This window comes from Belonocnema kinseyi, chromosome 3, assembly GCF_010883055.1.
Source record: "Belonocnema kinseyi isolate 2016_QV_RU_SX_M_011 chromosome 3, B_treatae_v1, whole genome shotgun sequence".
NCBI lineage: Eukaryota > Metazoa > Arthropoda > Insecta > Hymenoptera > Cynipidae > Belonocnema > Belonocnema kinseyi.
In genome coordinates this window covers 101,644,119-101,662,293 of record NC_046659.1, presented here as the reverse complement: position 1 = coordinate 101,662,293, position 18,175 = coordinate 101,644,119, and the positions used below count along the sequence as shown (strand labels likewise).

General features: G+C 24.1%; 1 protein-coding gene across 11 annotated transcripts in view; it reads right to left on the bottom strand.

Moving 5' to 3' along the window:
• Positions 1-18,175, bottom strand: part of LOC117169264 (putative transcription factor capicua) — a 206,716-nt gene that overhangs the window by 5,346 nt on the left and 183,195 nt on the right. For 6 of the 11 annotated variants that reach the window (XM_033355541.1, XM_033355544.1, XM_033355545.1 and 3 more), the window contains 3 exons: positions 13,069-13,267; positions 11,111-11,319; positions 7,326-7,805 (listed from right to left, as the gene is read on the bottom strand). In XM_033355541.1, the coding sequence (XP_033211432.1) occupies positions 7,326-7,805; positions 11,111-11,319; positions 13,069-13,267 (888 nt within the window). Of the gene's footprint in view, positions 1-2,079; positions 2,150-7,325; positions 7,806-11,110; positions 11,320-13,068; positions 13,268-18,175 lie in introns of all 11 variants that reach the window. The other 5 variants (XM_033355542.1, XM_033355548.1, XM_033355549.1 and 2 more) reach the window with 2 other exon arrangements.

Here is an 18,175-nt window from a genome sequence, read left to right as displayed (position 1 = left end):
TTGTACAGTGCAAAGATTTAGTAATAAATAAATCCACGCTATTATTTTCAATGATATAAATATAAGAATGAATCAAGTGAATTATCAATATGAAAAATATAATTTAAATCAATTTTAAAGTAGAAACCTTAATTTATAAATCAAAATTTGTTTTGAAATCCTTTTCAATATTTTCTTAAAAATTTGATAAAAAAATCATTAAAAAAATTTTCAGATCACTCAATTTGCCTTAAAATCTTCCAGATTCTTTTTTAAAAATATTTTTAAATTAATTTTTCAAAATAAAAAGTTACTTAAAATTTTCTCAAGAATAGTAAGAAAACTTTTCTGTAATTAAAACCTTTCAAAATTCTTTTAAAAAACTTCAAAACTTTATTTTGAAATCTTCAAAAATTTACATTTCGTTTTAAACGTTGTGAATCTTTGCAAATTTTAAATTATTTTATAATATTTTCAAAACTTTGAAATATATTTTAAACTACCTCGAATTATTTCTGAATTAATAACTGTTTAATCGTTATTTATTAGTCAAATTAAAAAAAATCAATATTATCTGAAAATGAATTTTTCAAAATAAAACATTATTTTAAATTTCCTTAAAATTGCTAGGAAATTTTTAAAATCATTTGTTATTTTGAGATATGAATATTCAGAGAGTATTTAAAATTTTCCCATAAACTCCTTAAAAAGCTTCAAAACTTTATTTCGAAACATTCCAGATTTTGGATTTTGAATAAGTTTAATAATATTTTAAAGATAATCACTCCTGATCTGATACGGAACTAAAGTTAAGTGCGTTTCTAGATGAATAATAAATGAATAGAGTAAATGAATTATAATACCTTGCAAAATAAACTTATGGACACTTTTAAATCAGTTTTTTTCTCATTAAAGTGCATTCCTCTGTCTGAATTAATTAACATAAAATTATTTTGAAAAATAAATAACATATCTGATTTAAAATTACACCAATTCTTTTGGCATGACAACTATCTTAATTTGGAATGTTTATAGTTTAAAATGATGTAATTTTGAATTAGTAAAGTACATGTTGAAACGTTAATGCAGATTCTCAAAATTTTACTCATAAAAATGATATTTTTTTGGTTTAAATCTGTACATTTCAACTATAAATCGCCAGGATTTATAACATAATTTATTAACAGTTTCTGAATATTTCAAATTTGGTGCAATCTTTAATTTGTTTGCAAAGATTTATAATTTTCTACAATAATTTACGAAAAATTAAAAGTTTTTTTATGACGTCACGCACCTAAATTTAAAAAAAAGTAAAATCCTGCAGTTTTCTGTAATACTTTGTAGATTTTTACAACAAAGTAAACAAATATTAATAAAAAGTCATACAAAATTTTTGAAGTAAAGAAAATGATACTTTATTGTTAATTTTTTTTTACTTTTTCTAGAATAAAATACAAGACAAAAATATTTAATTGTATTTTTTTTGTTAAATTTCGTTAAATGTTGAACTTTCCTGTAAAAATGTTTTCACCAGGGATGTTTATCATTTATCAATAACTTCAAAAGTTTTTCTATCCACCTCGTACTAGTCTCCCCTATCCCTCGATTTTGGGTAGAATTAAAAAAATATATCTAGGGATCCCCCACACCCGTTTTTTGTTGAAAATTTTTGGGTTTTTCTGTTGAAAAATTCTCTGGACCACCCTACTAATATTCAATAATTAAACAATTATTGTCAGAATTTTGATGTGATTGTGTTTAAAGTTTTGTGTGATTCGCAAGTAATGTGAAAGTGATTGCATGAGATTGTACCTGTTATGTTAACAAAGCCTCTCCATTCTTTGGCGTCAATGACCAAATTATTAAATGACAAATGCATTGACAGAATAACATTCACAAAATAAATAAATTATGTTTCATAACATTAAATATATAGTAAATATTTTGTAGAAGAGAGGAAAGCAATACACAAAACTATAAACCATAAAAGTATAAAAATAAAATCAAAAACTGACTTAAAACTTACAGAGCAGTTATAATTTTGTTTTAAAAGGAAAAATAAACTAAATAAAAATAAAATGAGCACGCTTTTTATAATACCTTCAGCAGTTATTACTTTCAAGCCACCATTGACGCCAATTGGAAGGAGGCATTCTGGAATCGGTCGAAACTAAATGGAATTACAATAGTGTTAAATTTTGAAAGGCAGATTTTCAAAAGAAAAAAAAATATATTAATTAAAATTGTTTCTATTTATGGTGGTATCGACTGTGATTACAATGATTAAAAAGTCAATTATTATGACTAAAATTAGAAGAAGTGGGGCTCGGAATGTGAGGTCTCTAAAATTCTTACAAGATGCCATCCATAAATTCCATTCCATGAATAAAAAATTATAGTACAACGTTAAAGATCAGCAATTACAATAAAATATTGTGATGATGTTATGAAGACTTCAATATCGGTATGCATCGATTAGTGTTTTATTATTTTTTATGATTATGTAGAAAAATATCCATACGAAAAAAGCTTTTTTTACCTTTTTTTAAAATTACTACTACTCCCAATAGTGTTCAACATTTATTAAATAAATAAATACCTGAAACCTTTAATAATAATTGATAATTTAGTTATAACTAATTATTCAAATAAAATATATGCATAAATTTAAACTACTAGGCAATATATTCATTTTCAAATTATTTTGTGAATTTTGAAAATATAGAATTAAAAAGTATTCAATTTTAACCATTCGTAATTTAAAATTCTACAATTTTTAAGAATTAAAATTGAAGGTTCATTAATTTGGATTGTTTATGATTTAAAATGAGCTGATTGTGATCGTTTTTTTTTAATATGTAGTTCAATTTTGAAGATAAAAGATCAAAAGTTTTTAATCCTAAATCTTCAAGATTGTGAAATTTTCAAATTTAAGTGAAGAGAATCAGATAATTTTAAATTGTAAAATTTTAACGACACGCAATTTTAAATTCTGCCTTTTTTAAGATTTACAAATGAAGATTCATTAATTTAGAATGTTTATAGTTTAAAATGTGACGTAGAACGATTTTTGTAATATGCAGTTTATTTTCAAGATTTAAAAATAAAAATTCTTCAATTTTTAAGATTTGTATTTAAAGACTCTTTAATATTTAATGTGTAATAAAACAAATGTAAAATTGAAATTCATGCAATTTTAACGACTCGTAATTTAAAACTCTTCAACTTTTGAGATAAACAATTAAAGATTCATTAATTTGGAATTTTTATAGTTTAAAACAATGTAATTTTAAACTTGTTTTTTGAATATACAGTTCAATTTAGAAGATAAAAATCAAGAGTTTTTGATCCTGAATCTGCAAAATTGAGGAAATTTCAAATGCAAATGAAGAGAATCAGAGAATTTTTAATTGTGAAATTTTAACGATTATCAATATAAAATTCTACAATTTTTAAGATTTACAATTGGATATTCATTAATTTAGAATGTTTATAGATTAAAATGTGTTCAGGTTTTCTAGGTGAAGAAGTTGAGTTTTTTCAGGTCTCCTTTTTCAAATTAAATAATGAAATTACCTTTTTTATAGATGAACATATGTGCCAATTCATTTTTTATTAGCCAAAATTTTTTTAAGAAAAAAGAACCATAAATAAATTCTTAATAAATATTTGAAATGCTTGAAATGTTTTAAATTTTTTGAAATCTGAAACCTTTGGATTTTTGTTGGAAAACTTTCTTTAATCTTTGTTTGCGAAACCTTTTGTGTTCATTTGAAATAATTGAAATCTTCTGAATTTTGAAACCTTTTGAAATAATTTAACATTTTTGAAATATTTTCAAAATTTTTCGTATTCATTTGAAATTGTTGCAATATTTGAGATCGTTTAAAATCTTCTAAATGTATTAAAATCTTTTAAATCTGATGTACTATGCCCTTTTTGAAATTTTTAAAATTCGTGTATTCTTTTTAAATCTTTATAAAATTTTTATGAAATCTTTGAAATATTTGTGAAATTTTTCTCCAATATTTATTTGTGAAATACTTTGTATCGTTGAAATCATTGAATTATTTTAAATCTGAATGAAATCTTTTCAAATCTTTTAAATCCTCTAAATCTTTTGAAATTTTTAAAAGCTTGGTGTAAATTTTTATTAAGATTTTTAAAGCCATGAAACTTTGTTAAAATGTTCAAAATCATTCTAAATATTACGGAATCTTTAAATTAATTTGAAATCTTTTGAAATTTTTAGTAATGTTTTGCAATCTTCGAAATTTTTCAAAAAATAACTTTTTAAAATTTGTAAGTTGAATATCACAAAAAAAATATATGAGTAGTCTGATTTTGAAAGTGTATAGTCAGAAATGAAAAATGTGCAATGGAAAATTAACTTGATTTTTTAAATGGTTTCAGATTCAACTTTTTTTTTAAATTCGACTTTTTGACTTAAAAATTCATGAATTTGATTGACATTTTTTGTCTTTCTTGACTAAAAAATTGTTTTTCGATTGAAAATTCAACTATTTTGTTAAACTGCTATATTCAAAGTTAATTTTTTTGGTTAAAAATTCATAATTATGATTGAAAATTTAACCAATTTGTTGAAAGTTAACTTTTTTGTTGAAAATGTATCTTTTTTGCTTGAAAATTCTACAGTTTGGTAAAAAATTAAATTAATTCAGAACTAAATTAGCTAAGTCAAAATAAAAATCGTATACAATTACAGGGTGGCCGTTTTAATCGACAAAATGAATTCCCGGTCATTTACCGGTTTTTTCCCGGTTAGCAAACATTTTTCACGGGCAATAAAATTTAAAAAATGGAACACTAAAGCTAAAAAAAATTTCACTTGAGGTAATAAAAACTGAGCTGCAAATGAAAGCAATCAAAGTGGAACTGTTAAAATTTGAACTATTAAAATTGACATTTGAAAGTTTTTAATTTAAAAAATTTGTACTCAAATGCTCAATAATTTACACGTATAAAATTGAAGGTACTAACATTTTTCAATATAAAAAAATATAAATCCACGTTATCATTTTCAATGCTCTAAATTAAAAAAGCCATCAATGAACTTTAAAATTTTCGAAATTATATAATTTTAAGGAATTTTAATCTAGAAATATTAAATATTGAACATTTTTTAACTCAACACTTTTTAAATTAGAAATTAAATTATTTTCTTTTTAAATAGTTTAAACATCCTTGCAAAGCTTCAAAGTTTTATTTCAAAATCTTGAGAAATCGAGAAGTTGTTTTAAACTGGTTTTAATTTTTAAATTATTTTGGAAATTTTTGCAGAACTTCTTAATATCTGTCAAAAAGAATTGAATTTTTTCTACAATTTTCAGAAAATCCTGCAAATTTTATAAAATTTCTTTACAATTTGGATGTATAAATAACAATTGAACATTTATTATTTGTAGACGAAAGTTGAGTAATTTTAAGAGATATGTAGACGTTTTAAAAAGATTCAATCTTAATGTTAAACTTGAAAGATAGCTTAATATAAAACAAAATGTAGATTTTCGCATATTTTAAACAAAAAATTAGATTCTTTTCAAGAAATGTGAATGGCTTCAAAATAATAAAAACATTTCCTGAAGATTCCTAGGAAAATTAAAAAAAACTTGTCATCATTATTTTAAGACAATATTTAAAAAGTTTTTCAAAGATTTAAACAAAATGTTCAACAAAGATTCTGGAAGATTTTAAGAAAACATTCTAAAATTTGCATGATAATTTTTTATCTTTTTAAAACTCCTAAATATCTCTTAAAATTACTCAAATTTTTTCAACAAATGTTGATTTGTAAATTATACATTAAAATTTGAAAATTTCACTTACATATTAAACATTTTTCAAATACAACAATTAAAACTGTAACGTTCAAAGTTTAAAAACTTTTCAAAATTTTAACGATTCCAGGTTTTCTATGTCAAACAATTCAGTCAAAGATTCTTTACTTTTAAATAATTGGTTTCAATTTACTTGTCTGAAATAAAAATTCAAATATTGCGAAATATTCAATAATTAATCTTTTTTTAATTAAAAATTTCAAATTGAATGGGTTAAAAATTGAATATTTTAGACTGAAACAATATTTTAAATTTAATAAAATCCTTTAATTAAGAATATATTATTAAGAAGTTATTCTTAAGTTGAAAATAGTTTATAAACTTTCAATCACACGTTCACATTTGCTTAATGACAAAGACTTTCAAATTTGAAACTGCTTAAGTTTGACTTAAGCTTTAACGTTAAAATCTGAAAATTCTTAAATTTTGAACTGGTGTAAAATCGTTCTGTCAAATCGTTTTTGTTCACTTTTTATTACTTAAAGTAGATAAATTAAAAAAATTTATTTATTTATTAAGTAAAAATGTTTTTTATCCAAAATTTTCAACATCAAAGGCTTTTATTTTTTATTTGTTCGAGTCTTTAAGAAGGCATTTAAAAATTCTTTAAATTAAAAATGTAAGCTTCAAAATAAAAACATTTAATGGAACATTTTTAATGCAATAAAATTTTGAATTACGCATTATAAGCTAAATAATAGCATAATTGAAAAACATAACAATTCCACTAATTATTTTGAAACTTTTGAAATCGAACGTGGACAAATTTTATTCTGCAAATTTTTTTAAATTCCCAATACAAAAAAAAATCACCGTCACTTCCCGGGTTTTCCCTGTCTCAAAAAATTCCCGGTCATTTTCCAGTTTCCCTGTCCAGCGGCCACCCTGAATTATTCACAATATTAAAGTCTGTTCATTGCAATCCATCAAATAATTGGTAAAGTCTACAAAAAATGTGTATAAATCTCTTTATTTATTCTGCAATGAGTAAAAAATAAATTATATCTTGAGAAATAAAAAACTTTTCAGTAGCAAGATGTGTCCTGACCGAGAGGCTTCTTTCACAATAGACTAAAAGATTTCAATCACTTTTTACATTTCAATAAAATACGTGTTTTAAAAGCAACAACAAAAAATTCAAATTCAAACTTCAAGTGAAAAATTCAAGATTTCCAGGCTTTCAAGGTTTAAAAAAATTCAAGAGGTTCAAGTTTACAAGATTTTTAAGGTCGCTGGACACCCTGCAAATAGATTTAAAATTGAAATTTATGCAATTTTATAGATTTACAATTGAAAATTTTACAAATCTGAAAATATTTGAAAAAATTACGTAACAAGGGGAGCATCAGAAAAATATGTTACGTGTAACTTATGGATGGCCCCTAAATGAAAAACTTCAAGTGCTTGAAATAATGATTTAAATGTTTCGTATTAATGGAGGCTTGGATGTTTGAGATGTGAATAAAGCTGAAAATAAATTGGACATACCGTTAACATTAGGCGATGGTTCCGCGACTGGTAGCGGACTCACAAGACTATTGGCGCTCATCGGAGTGGAAGTGGACTTGAGTTTCTGCCTGACCTCTCGAATTTTTAACTGCAGACTCGTCTTGCTCGGAAATATATCGGAGTGTTTGGTCTGAAAGGCCGAGGTCGCTTGTGTCGAAGGGAAGTATCCGTTCTCCTGAAACAACTGCATCACCAGCTGTCTCCGTTGTTCAAGAATTTTCCTGTGGCCACGCTCGTTGTCGTTTCTGCCAACACCCACCGTATTTCCCACACCGCCGCCAGGCGTTTTTGGAGTTCGAGGCGAAGTCGCCTCGACTTCTGACAAAAGATCGGAGCTCGCTCTGTACGCATCCACATTAAAGTCCGGCCCAAAAAAGGTGTTTCCGGTCAATTTCACGCTTGCTGTCGACTTTGGGGTGGCTGGAATCGATGCGTCAGATTCCATTTCTTCCTCATTCACTGCACCCACACAACAACAAAAAAGGAGCCGGATTTTAATTTGGGGATTTATAATCGTTTTGAGTTAGGATTTAAAAAATCTTATTTTCTATCTTTGTCAATAATAATTACATTATTTAAATTTTTCGGGAAAATTTATAAATTCAAAGATTAATAATAATGATGTAAAAAATCTCGTTTCTAAATACATTTTAAACACTTTTTATTTGAGTTTTCAAATCAAAGAATTAATTTTCTACCAAAAAAAGACTCATTTTCAACAAAGTAAATGAATTTTCATCTAAACAAGATCAATTTTTAACCAAAATTAGAATAGTTAAAATTTTAGAAAAACAAATGCTAAAAAAAATAATTTGCAACAAAATAGTTGTTTTTTGCATGGAAAAAATGATTTTTTAACAAAAATTGAAGAATTAAATTTTTAGTTAAAACAATAAATTTTCAACCAGAAAAAATTAATTCACAAAAAAATAATTTAATTTTAGACCCAAAAGATGAGTTTTCTGCCAAAAAAGATACAGTATCAATAAAATATATAAATTTTCAACTAAAAAAGACAAATTTACAAGCCAAAACTACAATAGTCCAGTTTGGAGTTAAAACAGTAAATTTTAAACAGAAAAAAACGAGTTTTCAGCAATATTAATGAACTTTCAACTAAAAATATATATCCTGAGTGAAAAAAATTAATTTTCATCTAAAAAGAAAAAATTTTTAAGCCAAAGAAATGAATTTTTAATCACATAAATTGGTCCAGAATTATACTTATGAGCAGTCTGATTTTGAAATTGTACAGTAAGAAATGAAAAAATGTGCAATGGAAAATTAATTTGATTTTTTAAATGGCTTACCATTCAACTTTTTTTTTTAAATTCGACTTTTTGCTTAAAAATTCATGAATTAAATTGACATTTTTTTTCTTTCTTGACTAAAAAATTGTTTTTCGATTGAAAGTTCAACTATTTTGTTGAAGTGCTATCTTGAACAATAATTTTTTGGTTAAAAATTCCTAATTTTAGTTGAAAATTTCACTAATATGTTGAAAATTAACTTTTTTGTTGAAAATTTATGTTTTTCGCTTGAAAATTATACAGTTTGGAAAAAATTATATTAATTATGAACTAATGTTATTTATTTGAAAATTTTAACTTTTTGTTTGAAAATTGATGTATTTCTTTTGAAGGTTCTTTTTTTTGTGGAAAATTCGCCTTTATTGGTTAAAAATTCATTTTTTTTGTTGAAAATAATCTGTTTTAACTAAAGATTCAACAATTTTGTTAAAAATTCAACTTTTTTCGTTAAATCTGTTTTTTATTTCAAACTAAATTTTGGCTGTTAAAATATCAGCTATTACATTTTTCGTTGATAATTCATCTTTTAACGTTGAATATTTAACTCATTGGTTCAAAGTTGAACTAATTTCTTGAAAGTTAAAAAAAACTTTTTTCATTGAAAATTCATATTCTCGGGTTGAAAATACAACCATTTTGAACAAAAATTAACTATTCGTTGAAAATTCATAATGTCGAGCTAAAAATTCAACTGTTTTTAAAAAATGCGTATTTTTGGCTTAAAAATTCATGAATTTGATTAAATTTTTTTCTTTCTTGACTAACAAATTGTTTTTTCGATTGAAAATTGAGCTCTTCTGTTGAACATTCGTCTTTGAAAATTCATCTCTCTCTGCAGAAATTGAACCTATTCTGATTAGAAATGCAAATTTATGGTTACTAATTAATCTGATTTGGTTTAAAAGAAACTTTTTTGTTGAAAGTTCAACTGTTTTATACAAAATTCGTATTTTTGGCCCAAAATTCAACAACATGGTAGAAACTTTAACTATTTGACTAAAAATGTATGCATTTACTGAAAAATTCGTCTTTTTCAGTAGTAAAACAATTTTTTTTGCTCGAAAATTAATCTGTTTTAGTTATGAATTCAATTATTTTGTTGAAAATTAATTTTTGCTCATTAAATTCAACTGTTTTTTGATCTTTAATTAAATTCTTCTATAGCTAAAAAAAAGCTATTAAATTTTTCATGAAAATTCATATTTTTCTATTAAAAATTCAACTGATTGGTTAAACAATTAACTTTTTCGTTCAAAATTCAATAGTTGGGTAGAAAATTTGTATTTTGGGCCCAAAATTTCAACAATATCATAAAAAATTTAACTATTTGGCTGAAAAATTATGAATTTTGTTGAAAATTCATCTTTTTTAGTAGAAAACCAATTGTTTCGCTTGAAAATTAATCTGTTTTAGTTGAAATTTCAAGTACTTTGTTGAAAATTCGTTTTTGCTCGTTAAAATTTTTTTTTTTTTAGTTTTTTAGTTGAAATATTAAGTATTTTATTCAAAATTCAACTCATTGGAAGAAAATTAACTTTTTCGTTTAAAACTTATGTTTTTGAAATTAAAAGTTGAAATAATTTATGAAAAAATTATTTTCTTTATCAGTGATTTATATTTATAATTGGAAATGTAACTATTAGCTTTTCAATTAATCATTATGTTGAAAAGTCTACTGCTTTGTATAAATTCATCTTTTTGTATTGAAAATTTTAAAAAATGGCTTTAAAATGCAATATTGTGGTAGGAAATAATATCTTTACGATTAGAGTTTAAACAATTTATTGAAAATTCTCCTCTTTAGATTAAAAATTCAACTTCTTGGTTAAAAATTAAACTAATTTCTTGAAAGTTAATTTTTTTTGGTAGAATATTCATCATTTGAATTGATTTTTTATTTGTTTTTAGTTAAAAATTAACTTTTCTACAAACTTAAACTGTCTTGTAAAATTTTATTTTTTTGAAAATTAATTCTCTTGAATGAGAATTTAACTGCTTCATTTTGAAAAAGAAATGTTATGTATTTTGTTTAAAAGTTCGTCTTTTCTGGTAGAAAACAAATGTTTTTGAATGAAAATTCAACTATTTGGTTAAAAAGTTACGTATTTTAGTTGAAAGTTCATCTTTTTATGTCTAATATGTCTAATTTTTTTCAAATCAATATCAGAATGGTTTCATAGATAGAAAAAAAGTGTCCAAGAGTCCAAAAGAGTTTTTTTATTTAGAATAATAATTTTAGTTAAAAATGATTAATTTTTATTCTTTTTGGTTAAAACTAAACCTTTTTGTGTTGAAAATTCATATTCTCCGTTAGAAAATGCAACTGTTTTTAGAAAAGTCACATTTTTGGCTTGAAAATACAATAAAATTGGTATAAAACTCCACTTTTTGATTTTAGCATTAAACTGATTTTAATAGATTGTAGATGGAAAACGGTTTGGTTTTTAAAATTACTTGTGGATCGGTGAGGGCCCTGGCCGGATTTTTTGCGATAACTCTGCATGGATGACATATTCGAAGGATGTAAGCCTCCAGTTACTGGACCATGAGCGGACGATCCTGCGGAGGCGTTCATACTAATTGCACTAGGACTCTGTATATCTTCTGGCTTGAACTCCGGCAGCGATGAAAATTTTTCTTGAAAATTGACTTGCTCAAGGACCCTAAAACAAGTGATTTTTTGTCAATCCTATGTTTAGCGGGTGACTTCCTAATTGAAAAGAATTTATTTACAGTTTTTGGTACAATATAGGAATTAACTTAAAGATAATAAAGAGTAAAATATATAATAATTATTTAAGGTTGCTACAAAAGTTCCAGAGCAACCTTCTGAAAAATTCTGTTCAAAATTTGAACTCAAATTAATTTCAAAGTATTGCACTGTTTTCAATCTAATTTTTGAACTGTTGCAAAAGTTTCTAAATTTTTATAATATTCACATGATTTTTTTTTTAATTTACATTTCACCTTCAGCTTGGACTTATTAGAGGAAGAATTTTAAAACTTTTGTGTTATTATAAGTACAAGAATTTAGTTTTGATATTATAAAAATAAGGCACTTTAGCAACAGCTCAAAAAATAAGGCGTGTAGATAATTTCCGCCAGTACTTTAAATTAAGAAAGATGAACTACTTAAAACCTTTTATTTCTGTATTTAACTATTTAATTTTTTGTAGAAAATTAATCTTTCTTAGTTGAAAGTTCAAATATTTGGTTGGACATTCGTTCTTCTTTCTATAAATTTAAATCTTTTGGTTCAAAATTAAAATGTTTGGATGAAAATTCATCTTTTTTGGTAGAAATTAAAACTGTTTGGTTAAAAATCTACTAATTTAGTTGAAAATTTAACTGTTTAAGTTGAATATTAATCTGGTTGATAGAAATCTTTTTAGTTGAAACTTATAGTTAAAAATTTATGTATTTTATTAAAAATTCGTACGTTTTAATATAGAAATAATCTTCTTGGTTCACAATTCATCTGTTTGGTTGATGCTTGATGTCTTTTGTTCAATATTCTTAATATATTTTTGGTTAAAAATGCAAGTGCCTGGTTGATAATTATTTTAAGTTGAGGATTCAATTTTGTAATTTGAAAAGTTGTATTTTTGGTTGAATTAAATTTTTAGGGGGGTTAAAAATGAATTTTTTTAACTAAAAATTCAATTGCTTTGTAGAAAACTCATTCTGTTAGCTGGTAAAGTCTACAATTTTTCGGCATAAAAATCCAACTATTGCATTTTTGGTTAAAATTTGATTTTTGCTATTTAAAAAATTCAAATATTTGATTAAAAATTTGAAAATTAGTATTTTTTAGTAAAAAAAAAATGAATCTTCTTGATTAAAATTTAATCTTATTTAGAAAAAGTCAATCTTCTTGGTTAAAAATGTATCTTTTTCGTTTAAAATTCAACTATTTGGTTGAAACTTTATCTGTTTTGTAGAAAATCTCCCATTTCTCGCTTGAAAATTCAACATTTTGATGAAATTCTTTTTCTTTATTAACTTAAAAATCATTCTTGGATGAAAATGTAGCTTCGTTTAAAAATGAATCTACTTTTCTTGAGGATTCAATTATTTAATTGAAAAATCCTCTTTTTTGGTATAACTCAATTGTTTTATATTTAAAATGAAAATCTTTCCTTGGCTAAGATACCAATATATTAGAAATGTTTCGTTTTCGTTGAAAGTTCAATTACTTTCTTAATTCATAAAAAACGTTCAGATAATAACTAGATCAGAAATTTACTCTTCCCCAAACATTCTTACCTAATTTTTTTAACAATCCCTAAATAAATTGAAAAAAAAATTAATTTCAAAATATTGGAAAAAGAGTTAACGTAATTTTTGCATGGCCCCAAAGTATAAAATACATAAAATAATAATAAGCAATAAATAGGAAATAAAAATCCTACCTGTCCATTCCATCTTCAACGTTTTTCTTGAAGAATGACCCTTTCTTTGCGGAGGGCGATGGCGAAGGGAGAGATTCCGACATACTTTGCTGTGGTGACTGGTCCGAGTTTTGCGAAGAACTCGTCAGCGATCTGTTATCCGAACGTTGAGACGTTAGAAGCCCATGGTCTCCTGCACTTGATGTGGGAGGCATTGCTACTTAAAAGTAAAAGTTACAATTAAAATTAGATAGAAATAAATATATTTTTAGTAAATTCACCTTCCACTAGACCTGGGGCAAGTTTTAAATCTTCTTTTCTGGACTTTATATCAACATAATATCGGTTACAGTTGAACATTAAATGAATATTAAGATATTTTATACAGGGTGGCCGTTTTAATCACAGAAAAAAATTCCCGGTCATTTCCCGATTTTTTCCTAGTTCGCAAACATTTTTCACGACCAATGAAATTTAAAAAATCAAACTATGTTCTAAACATTTTTCCATATAAAGTAATAAACAATAAGCAACAAATTAAATCATTCAAAGTTAAGCACTTGAATTCCAAACTTTTAAAATTGAAGTTTAAAAGTTTTCAATTCAAAAATTGTGTATTCAAATGCCCAAAAATTGACACGTACCAAATGGAAGGTACTAACACTTTTCAATTAAACAATCTTAAATGAAATGCAAATAAACTGCGAAATTTAGAACTTTTATAAATTATAGAGCTCAAAGATTTAGATTAAGTTCCAAAAATATAAATCCATGTTAACATTTTCAATAGTCTAAATTAAAGAATCAAGCAATACACTTTACGAATACAGTCATTTCATAGCGAGAAAAAATAATTTCCACTTTCAATTACAAAAAACAACAACAACAAGAACATTTTCGGGAAAACACGAGCTGAAAAATTCGGTATAATTGCCTTTAGATTATGTGGTTAAAATATTGTGGCCAACAAATCGTGCGTTTAGATGTAGTTTTGATATAGCTAGTTTCAAGCACATTAAGACTTTCTGATTGAAACAGTAACAATCTGAAAATTTTCAAATTTTGAACGAATCTAGAATTTTTTGGTCAAATCAATTATTATTCAGAGTACAGATCGATTTTAAAAATAATTTATTTATTTATATTTACAGTTGATAAAATAAAACGGTTTTTATCAAAAATTTTCAACTTCAAATGCTTTTAATTTTGAATTGTTAAAATCCTCAAAACTGCACTTTCATTATTTTAAAAATGGTTAAAATTAAACTTGGGCAGATTTTTCTACTGAAAATTCGTAAAATTACCGATTTCCTGGTCCGGCGGCCACCCTGTTTTTTATTTTAAAAATCTTCGATTTTAAAAACTTCTAATTTTTTAAGCCTTTAAAACTGGATTAAATTTTTTTTAAATTAAAATATATGCTTTTAAAATTTAAAAATGAAGAATTTTCGAATTAAGCATTCTAAACTAAATGATATAATAATAAATAAAAATCACAATTGAACAAATTATTTTAAAAAACGGTTGAAATCAAAGTTGGACAAAATTCTCGGTCAAAAAATAAATTCACTGCTTTGAAAAAAATTTTTTTTTTTTAGTTTTGATTTTCTTCGTTAAAAATTAATTTTTTTTATGAAAATTCATTTCATGTTTGATGAAAAATGATTTGATCAAACTGAAAACTAAACTATCTCACTTTTGGTTAAAAGTTTATATTCTTCAGTTTAAAATTGAACTATTTTGTTCAAAATTTATCTTCTTTATTTGAACGTTCAATTTTTTGGTTGAAGATGCATATATATTTTTTGGTAGAAATTTAATCTTCTTCGTGGAAAATGTAATTGTTGGGATGAAATATCAACTGTTATATGTTTCGTTGAAAATTCGCCTGTTTTGGTTGAAAAGTCAATTATTTGATTTAAAGTTGGACTACTTTGTAAACAAATTAAGTTCTTTTAATATGAATTCATAATAATAGTAAAAAATCCAACTATTTGCTTCCAAATGAACTTTCACGTTAAAAATTCTAGTGTTTTGTAAAAAATACATCTTTTTAGCTTCAAAATTTAACAATTTGGTAGCACATTAAACTATTTGGTTTAAAATTAAACTTTTTGGTTAAGAAATCACATTTTTAGGTTGAAAATTCAAATTTTTGTAGATAATTCATATTTTTTGGCTTCAAAATTAAATAATTCAGTTAAAAATTCATTTTTCTAGTTCAAAATTCGTTTTTTTTTTTTTCGTTCAAAGTTATTTAGCTATCAGATTTTTTATCTGCAAATTTAACCATTACATTTTTGGTTGATACTTTATCCTGTATATTTTATGAGTTAAAAATTCAACTATATGGAAATAAATCATGTATTTTGTTGGAAAGTCGCATGTTTAGTTGAAAATTAATCTTGTTTGTTGAAAATTCAACTATTTGGTAGAATACACATTTATTTTATTAAACATTTATTTTTTGGTAGAAAACTATTCTTCTTTGTAGATAAATCAATGTTTTGGTTGAGAAAAGTAAAAATATCAATTTTTAACCAAAAATGGAATGGTTAACTGTTAGTTGGACAAATTAATTTTAAATAAAAAATACGAGTTTTCAACTAAAACAATGAGTCTTCAACTTAAATATTTGAATTTTCAACAAAACAAATAATTTATTTTTACTAAAAAAGATAAATTAATAACCAAAATTTAAATAATCAAATTTTATGTCAAAAAAACTAATGTTCAGCTAAACAAATGAATTTTTAACTAAAACTACGGAATATTCTATTGGAATAAGTTAAATTTTCAGATTAAAAATTACTTCCTACAAAAACACTAAATTTCAAACAAAAAATTACTTTAAAAAAATAGTGATCTTTTGGAATAAAATAATAAATTTTCAACCAAAATTGTAAATCGTTAACTGGAATATTTGAATTTTGAATTAGTTACATTTTCAATTCAAGTAAATAATAAATTTCAACAAAAAAAGAAACAAGTTTTCATCGAAATAGTTAAACTTTCGATAAAAAAATTGCTGTAAATCCAAAGAAAAAAGAAGTTTTCAAAAAAAATAGCTCATATTTCAACCAAAGAAATTAAGTTTTAATTAAAATTATGAATCTTCAACAAAGAAAAATTTTTTTAATAAAAGAATTTAAGTTTCAGCCAAGTAGTTTTATTTTCCATCCAAAAATGATTAACTTGCAACGAAAAAGATGATGATTTTCTATGGATTCCGCAAAGATTTCAAATATTTCGCAAAGATTTTGGATAGTTTAAAAATATTATGAATAGTTTAAAAATATTTCAAATATTTCGTAAAGATTTGGAATATTTCGCAAAGATTTCGGACAGACTTACAATATTTCCGAAAGATTTAAATGATTTTCTAAAGATTTCAATAATTTTTACCAAGGTTGCTAAATATTTTAAAAATATTTTAAATAATTCGTGAAGATTTTACAAACATTTCGGAAAAATTTAAAAGATTTCACAAAGGCATACAAAACTTCTCAATGATTTCACAAATTAAAAGAAAAATTCAAACATTTCCAAAGATTTGAATGATTTCCCAAAGATTTTAAAAAGATTTAAAAGATTTCACACATTTCAATGATTTTCCAAAGAATTCAATAATTTCAAAAACATTATCAAATATTATAAAATATTTGATATATTTCGCAGAGATTTCGGATAGATTTAAAAGATTTTCAATACTTCAATGATTTGACAAACATTTCAAATATTTGACATCTATTTCAAAGATTTTACAAAGATTAAAAATATTTAGCAAAGGTTTCGGATAGATTAAGAAGATTTCGCAAAGACATAAATTATTCCATCAAGATTTTAGGTACATTTTCTGAAAACTGTAAACGATACGATGAATATAATTTTTCAATTTTTTGGTTGAAAATTCAACTATTTTGTTGAATATTTATCTTTTTCGTTTGAAAATGCATTTCTTTATGTAAAAGTTACACCTTTTTTGACGAAAAATTTAACTCTCTGGTTAAAAATTAACTTTGTTGCTAAAAACTACTATTTTTAACTTAAAAATTTAACAACTTGGTAGAAAATTGAACTATTTGGTTAAAGTAAAAATATTGCAATTTTCAACAATATAGATGAATTTTGATTAGATAGTTCAATTTCCAACCAAAAAGATTAATTTTCTACCCAAAAAGACGATTGTTCAACAAAAGACATGAATTCTCAACCAAATAGTTGAATTTTAAAATAAAAAATATCAGTTGTCAACCAAAAATTGCAATTGTTAAATTTTCATTTTAAAAAACAACTAATTTTCCATAAAAAAGCAAGGGCAAATTTTCAACCAAAGTGTTAAATTTTATATAAAAATGACGAATCTTCAACTTGAATAGACGAATTTTATACCAAAAAGATGAATTTTTAAGAAAAGAGTTTTACTTTCAATTAAGTAGTTTTGTTTTCAACTAAACAGTTTGATTTTCTATCGAATTGTTGAATTTTTAAGGTAGAAAGACTAATTTTCTAAAAAAACAATGTAGTTTTTAAAAAAATAGACGAATTTCATTGGAGTTCAGCAAAAAAAGAGAGGATTTTGCCAAAAAATAGTGGAGTCCTAAACCAAAACTTTTTAATTTTTAACCAAAAAGGATGCATTCTCAACCAAGTAATTGAATTATTTACCTATATATTTGAATTTTTAACCCAAAAAGACGAATTTTCGAAAAAATAGTTGACTTTGCAAACATTGCAATCAATTTTGAGCTAACATGACGACTCTTCAACTGAAATAGTGGAATTTTAAACCAAAAATATGTATTTTCAACTAAAATGATTTTTTAGTCGAATAATTCAATTTTAAACAAAAAATGTTATTTTCTATAAAAAAGAACAAATTTAAAAATGAAACTATTAATATCCAACTAGAATTATTGAGTTTACAACCAAAAAGATACGTTTTCAAACAAGAAGATTAATTATCTAGCAAAAAAATGAATTTTCAATCAAATAGTCGAATTTTTAACAAAAAAATATCCTTTTTCAAGTTCAACTGCTGAATTTTCAACTAAATAGAAGAATCTTCAACTGCAATAGTTGAATTTTAAATCGAAAAAGGAATAATTTTCAACTAAAACGATGAAAT